Raw genomic sequence first — 9548 nt, forward strand, 5'->3', positions numbered from 1 at the left:
TCCGGGCCGCGGGGCCGTCGGGCGCATAGATACCCTTGTTCTAACGGAGAAAGGGAGCGCTGCGAGGCCAGCGCGTCCTTCCCTTTCTCCGCTACAAGAGGGACGTTCAGGCCCAGCATGGAAAGGGGTAAATGCTCTTCCCCCCCATTCCTCTCCCAGAAGCAGCTGAAAGCAGCATCGTTGATCGTTTTTCCCCTCGACGTTTCATACCAACCCCGTTGCTATAGAAGTTGTTGAGCAGCGCTCTCGGTGCGGGGGTTCTCGTGCCGAGGGTCACGCGGAGGGATGGAAAAATCGCTGATGTGTGGCTTGGCACATGGAGCGCGGCAGGGTCACATACCCGCACCAAAAGTTGAGAGTGGTGCAGAAGCTCTGTGCGGTCACAGCGTGTCACACAGAGTATGGGAACTTATAAAAGTCTTGTAAATAACGTGAAAAAACTTGGAGCGCTGCTGGGGGCGGAATGCTGGGAAGGCTCCGTGTCAAAGCACGCTGCAGTCTGTCCCTGCTGGTGGGTGTGCTGAGACAAGCTTCCTCAGCCAGCCCTGGTCAGGGATGTGGACACCGACCCTTGGCTCGGGCCTCGTGTCTGCTTGTAGAGAACTTGGTTTGTGCAGAAGTAAGCACTCAGTAAGTGGGAACTAGAGTGTGCTGGTCTGGTTTCACCACTGGAAAGTCTTAAAGCTAGTTTTCAACAAACATAGAGCAAGTACAGAAAAAGCTGATGAAAGCATGCACAAGATTTGACTTGGGTTCCAGCTGAAAGGGGGGAAATTTAGGTTAGGTTAGGAAGAAATTCTTCTGTGTGAGGAGACACTGGAACAGGCTGCCCAGGATTGTGTGAGCAGACACTGGAACAGGCTGCCCAGGAAGGTTGTGGATGCCTCAACACTGGTAGTGTTCAAAGCAGGGTTGGATAAGGCCTTGAGCAGCCTGCTCTGGTGGGAGGTGTCCCAGGGGATTGGAACTAGATGATCTTAAAAGGTCCATTCCAACCCCTTAGCATTCTGTGTTTTGTTGTAACGATGGTTCTCATGTTCTGGTAATGGTGTGCACAGTGAAGTGATGTTTTAATAATCAGAGCACCATCTGATCCTCTTCCTAAGGGCCTAACTGGCAGTTTGTGGTAGGTGGCAGCCAGTAACTAGTTAATGATCATTAATGAGCATGAGAGGTGTCTATATTTAAAATGTCAGTCTACACAGTATGACATGGTAGGAGAAATGCAGGGCTCAGTACTTCTGCATACTAACTCTTCAAGCCTAATTAACTGGTGTTTGTTGTTCGTTTTTTCTCTCCCCCATTCTCCTTACAGAAAGGGTCCTCACCAGTTGCTCCAGTTCACATTGCCAATGAGGAATCAGCTGACAAGACTAATTTGGGCTTTATTCATGCATTTGTGGCTGCTATATCAGTCATCATTGTGTCAGAACTGGGGGATAAGACCTTCTTCATCGCAGCCATCATGGCAATGCGGTACAACCGTCTGACTGTACTGGCTGGTGCTATGCTTGCCCTGGGACTGATGACATGTTTATCAGGTTAGCACTCTTTTCCTTTGGTTTTATCTGAAAATGTGCTGGGTATGTATTTATCAAAAAATCCTAACTGAAATTGGAATGCAGGCAAGATGTATACGCAGTTTTCTGTTTGGAGGAGAGTGCAAAGCTTTTTCTGGGGACCATGGCTCAGATTGAATGTTTAGGCTCTTGCCCCTAATGAAGTCCCTGCACTCATTGGGCCTCAAAATGAGTTTGAGGAAGAGGGATGGGCTTGAGAGCCTAAGCACTTCCTTTGATTTTTGGGGCACTGGTTTTTATTTTTAGCTCCTGTTAAATTAGTGTGCCTAAAGGCATTGTGGAATGACTTCTGTTTTTCCTCCTAAGGCAAAAGATTCTTTGTATGATGACAGGTTTCCCTTGCCTGACTTGTATTCCTGTATGTGTAGCTGTTTGGATTTGTGCTGGGACCTGCAGAAGTGGAAGATGGGGGATGGGTTGAAAAGTGAGGTATCAGGTGGCACTTGAGGAAGCTGTAGCTGTGGGTGCTTACATAGCTGTGATTATAAAATGGAGCAGCGTTCAGGTATATCAGATGCAGCATAAATTTTGCCTGTGTGCTCACTGCTAACCATGCCTGTTTCAGAAATAATTGAAATAGTGTTGGTTGGTTTATGCACAGGAGACAGCTGATTCACTGGCTTCAGGCTGCTTGGCAAGTGTTTCTGCAAATGGTTTTTGGGTGTGTAGCTATTGTGGTGTACACTGCTGCAATTATTGCAGTCTTGGAGCACTTTGCATTTGCATTGTGTGTAATTTCTCCTGCCTGTTATGGCTCTCACTTTTTACATACTAACTCATTCTTCAAATCTTTCTTGGTGCTTGTTCATAAAAGCATTCTTTTCTGCTTTTATCCCCCAATTTAGAGGTTCCCCAAGTATTTCTTCCTTTTCAGGAAGGAGCCTGTTTTGTTGTTGGGCTCTCCTTCCCCTGTCCCACTTCCTTCTCCTCTCTCTCATCTGCCCTAGTTTTATACAAGCTGAGTTTGGAAGTTCCTGGGGGGTTTGCCTGCCTTGATTTCATGAAGTCATGCTCACTTAAACTCAGTAGCTCCAGGTAATCATTGCTTGGGATATTTTTTCAAGCTCTGCTTGACAGAACAAGCCAATTTATCATTCCATTTATTTTCATTATGTCTATGCTTATTTATGTAAGTAATGCTGAAAAAAAGATTCTTTTTGTAGAGTTTCTTCCATTGCTTTACTGTAGTATTTTCAGTCTTTAAAAAGAATTTAATTTAACTCCTGGTTTATTTAGCTGTGCAACTAATACTGCTATTCATGAATGTATGTGCTGTGTTTACTACTACTAATTTATTTACTATATATATATATAAATGTATATATAAATATATGTACATATACATATATTTGTGTATATATTTACTAATATTAATTTTGGTTTCATAGTAGCAGTGCAGATTAATTTCCAGATTATGTAGTAACTTCTGAGTGCATTTTTTGGCTATCGAAGTATGTGCAAGAAAGCACATGTGGTAATACACTTCCTTTTAGCTAATTGCATGTGGACTAAAGCAACAGAAACAGATGTGAGTGCATGGTCCAAGCAACCATGAATGTTAGGTGTGGAGTTTTAATTTCTTCTCATTTATACAGGCCCTTTTTTGTCAAAAATGCTAAGTGGTCTTAAAGTACTTTGTCCTGGATACATATTACTTCTTATTTCAGAACTAGTTTTGGCTTAGTTTGATAACCTTCCAATACCTGTGAAAGATGTACCATGGAGGTCACTTTCTGATCTGTGAGTGGGATCAATGTCTTTGAAATAAAGGGAGATCAAAGTTGCTCACACTGTGTGTCCATGGGGAGTGTGGGAGACAAGGGAATAGTAATTTGCAGGTATTTGCACCTGGCAAAGGAGGACAGACATGGATTTACCCAGCTGGCTGATCTGTAGATATGCCTGGTAGGTTTAACTTGTAGAAAATATTCTGACTTTATCTGTTAAATGAAGTGATTGGAAGGAGATGCTGTCCAACATGTAAATGTATACACTGTGATGAATCTAACATGATTACAGATGGTCATTTCATGGTATGTTTAGAGAGAGGCAGGACTTCCGTAGACCTTGATGGGAAAGATAATGCTGTTTGGACTAGCTCTCAGGAATAGCAGCACCTCAGCTTTGGCTGGTGTGCCTCTCTGTGTTAGTGGACTTCAGTCTCTGGCACGACCAGTAACGATTGGAGTTTCTAGAGTGTTGTTACCTTGCAAAAAAAACCCTTGAAAAATACAGCAAACCAACAAAATATGCAATATTTATTTATCAGCGGCGATTTGAATTGCCGACTCTGCTAGCAAGCATGTCTTAAGTGTGGGAAAATTTATTATGATCCTCATGCTTATTTTTTTTTAAAATGATGCATTCGTTTTCTTTTCAGTTTTGTTTGGCTATGCCACCACGGTTATTCCTCGTGTGTACACATACTATGTGTCAACAGCTCTGTTTGCTATCTTTGGCATCCGAATGCTTCGGGAAGGCTTGAAAATGAGTCCAGATGAGGGTCAGGAAGAGCTGGAAGAAGTTCAAGCAGAAATTAAGAAAAAAGATGAGGAAGTAAGTCATAAATTTCAGTAAACTACAGCTGGTGGAAGTTGAAGCTGTGAAGCTGCAGAACAGCACTGTCATGTTTGGGGTGTTCAGCTGTGTCTGTGACAGATAATCTGACACAGAACCTGTGGTCAATGAGACAGAAGTGGCCCCTGAAGGCTCTTTGAAACAGGTGATTCCAGTTCTGTGGCTTGGCTGGCTTCTCAGGAGAGAAGGGTCTTGCTGTATAGAGTGGGTGTTTTTTGGGTGGTTTTATTACATACTGGCAGAGAGGACAGCAACAGTTTACTCTTGGCTCTACTTTTATTTCTTTTATCATCAGGCACTTTATTTGCAAGCAGTGCAAGATGGACAATAACTAGAGGTTAAAGGTGATTACAGGTCTTATGTATGTGTGTATATTTACACATGTGTATATATACATAACATTTTTGTTGTAATGATTTTATATAAATAATACCTTGAAAATGCAACAGTCTGGCTAATAACATTCTAGAAACTAAATGGCTAGCTTTACTATTAGGTATTTCATTTGGGTTGTTTAGATGACATTTCTAATCTTTGTTTTCCCTCGTCCTCCACAGCTTCAGAGAACTAAACTGTTAAATGGGCCAGGAGACGTGGAATCGGGGCCAGGCACCACTATACCTCAGAAGAAGTGGCTGCATTTCATTTCTCCCATCTTTGTTCAAGCTTTTACCTTAACGTTTTTAGCAGAATGGGGTGATCGTTCCCAATTAACAACCATAGTCTTGGCTGCCAGAGAGGTGAGTGTTGCAGTGTGCCTAGTGTTCTGTTGCCCTCTTTGGGGTGCCTGTAGGGAGGCAAGACAAAATACTCTTGCAGAAGGTATCAGATTCTGCCTTGCTGTGCCTTACTTAGTGCCACAGATGTTCTAAGACCTGAAAATAAAAGCACTGAAGAGCATTGAAGCTCTGTGTAGTATCAGAACTGTCGATACATGATTGGGACTGCACAGGCATTTCTGGAAATAGTTGCTTTAGATCTTTCAGCTGAAATCAGTTGGGTTTTGTTACAGTGTTGAGAGAGGTTTCTTTGCTCTGTTTTAACACAGTAGCTTTGGGAAGAGGTTTTTGTTCTATCATACTTAACTGGGTTAGAAAGATGCCTCTTTTTAAAATTCAGAGTTAATATGGTACAGCATATAGAAGGAAAATAAACTGCTGTGCAGTAAGGAGTGATGTAGATTAAATGATACTCATCATGGTAATTGGAGCCTATATGGCTGTATTATATTTAAAGGAAAATTGAAGGCTTCTAGTCAACCTTTTAATAAACACAAGTACCTTCCCTGTGCTCTTTCATGCATGCATTAAGAGAATTTACATTTTTTCCTAGGACTCATGCTTCTTTCAGGAGCATTTTCAGACGTTTCCTAGGGATGTATCAGGTCTGTTTAACGAAGGAGGCTGTAATCTGTTGGAAGCTCTTGTCCCTGGTTAGTGTAGGGGAGGTGTTTAGAGCTAACAGCAGGAAGGGATTGTCCCATTGTTCAGACAGTTACATGCCATCTGAAAACCAAGGAACCATTACTGCCTGTGCCCAATTTGCTAGGCAAATTCCTTAAGCCCATCTTTCCACAGGGGTTGTTGTCTCCTGTTTTGCATTTTCCAAGTGTTCAGTTAGGAAGTGTCTGCCAGAGTTCGGTGTGGTTTATGAAGTGCTGGGCATTGCTGGTAAGGACTCTGGGCTGTCATACCTGTAGAATACAAAGTGTTTGCAGGAGTGCTACCAAAAGAAATACTGCAAAAATGAGCTGAAGATACCTTGATACTGGCTTTCAAAATGAGAGAATGGTTGTCATCTGGATCCTTGTAATTTTATCTGTGGGAATGTTTTATAGCCCTTTGTTTCATAATATATTTGAATAAATCCTTGTCTGTGAAACACTAAGATGCATAGCAGGAGCTTATGAGGAAAGAAATTAACTTGATGCAGAGATTTGAGTGATGTGGTGAGTCAGCTGTGCCCATATATTCTTCTGTAAAAAGAAAACAAAATACTGTGTAACTGTTCAGTAAATGAGTAGTGTTGATCCTGGCACAGCAAACAAATGGGGCTCATTTGGAGGGGAAAAAAAAGTGATCATTTGGCTCTTAGTGCATATGCTAAGGGAATGAGTTAAGTCTGTCTTCATGAACCTCATCCTGACAACAGTCCCGAAAAACTTGATTTTATACCTTAATAGCTTACTGTATAAGAATTGTTCATCTGTTTAAGGGAACAGAAAAAACCCCCTCTGTATTGTCTTTGGGTCCTGCTCTTGGAGGCAGGTTGTTCTGCTGGCACAGCCCTGCTTCTTGGTGGTTTCCTACCTGTTGTCTGCTTGGTGCTTGTTGCCTTTTCTCACTAGCTTGTGGTTTTGGTTCTTTTAGCCAGTGTGTGTGTGTTGTCTTCTCTTCAAACCATAGCATTTCTGAGACACTTCTGCTGTTTGCCTCTGTGAGATTTCATGCATTCCTCGGGTGACAGCAGCAGCTTTTATTTCCTTTTGGAGCTCAGAGTGTTGCTTAGAGATGAGGAGGAGACTCAGCTCCACTTTCCCTCATTCATCTTTGTATAGCAGAAAGTCATGCTCCTACCTTGCCTTCATTATCAGTCATTAACAGATTGTTTTCCATTTCTAATGCTCAGGTCTTCTGTTTTATAGCTGTTCAGTACAAATCCTGTCCTTAACTGTAATTTCTAAGGAGATCTGAGAAACCTCTGTACGTGGTACAGTTGTTTATGTACTGAGTAGCTGCTTGTTATGCAGTGATGTGAAAAGCTGTTGATGACACTAAACTTTGAAAACAGTTTCTTGCCCCTCTGGACTTAAATGATTTCATACTTCCCTCTTCGGATGATGGAGGGAGGCAGAGTATAGAGCACAAGTGTGTGAAGCTGTGCTAAGGACTTGGAGTGTTTTAACTGCTGAAAGCTTTTATTTGTGGGTCAAGGATTTATTTTTCTCTTTCTTTAGAATTAGGTTGGTGTTCTTCCAGCTGATGCATTTTGTGTTTCTCAACAGCTGCCACCATCCCTCTAGAGGCTGCTTAATTGTTTAACTACAGCAGAGCCATATCTGTGTCTATATTTAATGACTTGAAGATGCTGCTTGGTTGAAATATGCCATATGTGCTCCTAGCTTAGGTTTGGATTGAAGTCTGGCTCACCTGCTGGTGTACACAGTTACTGGTCTTAAAGGCAATGCTGGACAGTGGAGCAGTGGAATCACCACAGAGTATGCTCCATGCTTAGCAGTTTGCAACCAGGGAAAAAAGGCTCTGCTCCTTCATGGCAGGAGGTTGTTGGTGGGTTTTCAACAGTGCTGATGTATCCCTTTGTGCTTTTTTTTCCCCTCAGGACCCCTATGGTGTGGCAGTGGGAGGAACAGTGGGACATTGCCTATGCACTGGTTTAGCAGTTATTGGAGGGAGAATGATAGCACAAAAAATTTCTGTTAGGACTGGTAAGTGAAAACTCACTGCAGCCATAAAAATGTGCTAATGCTGGTAATGTGAGCGGTGTAAATGTGTGCCTGCTTGGGAACAGTGTATCTCAGATGTTTGGAAAAGCCATAAAAACTTGTGGGTTGATTTTTTTATTTTTTTTTTTTTTGAGTCTGTCTTCCATCCCACGTTGTTTTGTTTCACTATTAGCTAGCTCACAGGAGACCAGAGGAAGGAAATACAGTACTTTTTGTAATAGTTGTTTATTGTTCTAGCACAGTTCTGAGTCCAGACCTTCAGGTGAGCAAGAGAACTGTATATTTACTTATATCAGCCATATAAAAGCCTTAAAAGCTACTCTGAGTGTGGCAGAAATATGGTTTTTTTTAATCCTGCTAACTGGCAGGACCAGTAAGGTTACCTTGGTTGTTTTTTTTCCATAGATTAGGGTGCAGCTGGCTCCCCCTGTCAGTCCTGTGATGTGGTGAGATTCCTTGCTCCTGGGAGTAATTCTGTGAAGCTGCTTCCTATAAACATTCATTCAGAATACCTGTTCTGTAGTTAGAGAGGTGATAAAAACCCAGCTTCACTGCTGAAAGTGAAACATGCATTCTGTTGTGTTTATTTGCCCAGGAAATCAGCAACAAAATGCTATTCTGACAGTGGTTTAATATGCCCCAGGACAATGTAGATCTGTAGTTGCAGGAATAGCTTTATCAGGTTGGGCCAAAGGTCCTTCTTGCCTTTCAGTTTGTTCAGAGAAGAGCAGGAGAACACACACCATGGTGCTTTCTCAGAATACCATCCCAGCCTCTAGCAGGTCATGGCCATTGCAAGCAGTTGATGTTTTTGATACTGTTTCTTTCAATTTAGTTACCTCAGTTGTTCAAAGAAAGGGAATTATATGTCACTCTTAACTGATAGTTTGCTTCAGCATGGGAATATTGTATCTTATTTTCTGCCATACAGCCAAATACTTAACAGCAGGTGTCAACCTCAGTTTTACACTAGGTAAAGTAATGAGAGTAAAACAAAGCTTCCTTCTGAGGACCAGAATATGTTCTTGGAGATGCAGTTAGACAGTGGGGTGGCATAAGGGCATCCTGACACTGAGCAGGAAACAATATCCTCTGTTTGCGGCATAAGTTCTAAAGTAAGGTTATTTGGGAATCAGACATCAAAAAAAAAAATCTGTAAGGTGTCATGGAAGATAATGACTTTTTGCTATCTAATTTCTTCCTGGTTTGTGTTTTCTTTTCAGTGACAATCATAGGAGGCATCGTCTTCCTAGCATTTGCATTTTCTGCACTATTTATAAGTCCAGACTCTGGTTTTTAAAATTTTTTCATCGCTGTAAAAGAACAAGGATGGGAAGCATCAAGCAGCTATCCTTGTGCATTTTTGTATATAATGTACAGAATTCTAGTTAAACAAGTGCTGAAGATGAGACACTGAACTTTTTATAGCAGATGATTCATGGGACTGACGCATTTATGGACAGCTTCTGCACTGGAGATCTGCTTATTGTCTGGTTTGTTTATGCTGTGGTGCCTGCTCCCATGGTGGGATTTGCCTGGATTCTTTGCTTGCTGGACCTGGCTCAGCTGAGTTTGAGGAGCTACTCTAAGTATGGAGAATTCCTCTTTTCTTCCTCCGTTACACACAGCAGCCTTCCTGTTTCTTCCAGAGCTGGTTCTTAAAGCTCTCGAAGTGGATGTGTCTTGGTCCATGTTGCTCAACAGAAGGTGTTAAGGAGAAAACTGCTGGCTCCCACCTCCAAAGATGCTGGTTCCATGGTGTGCCTGAGGCTGGATAATCTAAGCAACAAGAAACCTGGGAGCAGTTCCCTATACCATTCTGTGGCTGAGCCAACCAACAGAGAATTCTATAAGCTTAATCTAGAGGGAAAACTGCTTAATCAGGGATTTTTATCAGGAAATTAATGTGTGGTGATTAACAGCCTCCC

At 42.1% G+C, this 9548-nt stretch overlaps 1 protein-coding gene across 1 annotated transcript; it reads left to right on the forward strand.

Annotated features, from left to right (window-relative positions):
• Window positions 1-1315: 1315 nt before the first annotated feature.
• Window positions 1316-9398, forward strand: TMEM165 (transmembrane protein 165; the record flags this gene model as incomplete). The annotated part of the gene is made up of 5 exons (XM_009082226.1): window positions 1316-1541; window positions 3961-4136; window positions 4715-4897; window positions 7497-7602; window positions 8844-9398. Coding segments are annotated over 5 exons (768 nt in total), but the record flags the coding sequence as incomplete, so codon positions are not given.
• Between the last annotated feature and the right edge of the window lie 150 nt (window positions 9399-9548).

This window comes from Acanthisitta chloris, unplaced genomic scaffold (assembly GCF_000695815.1).
Source record: "Acanthisitta chloris isolate BGI_N310 unplaced genomic scaffold, ASM69581v1 scaffold34279, whole genome shotgun sequence".
Lineage (NCBI taxonomy): Eukaryota > Metazoa > Chordata > Aves > Passeriformes > Acanthisittidae > Acanthisitta > Acanthisitta chloris.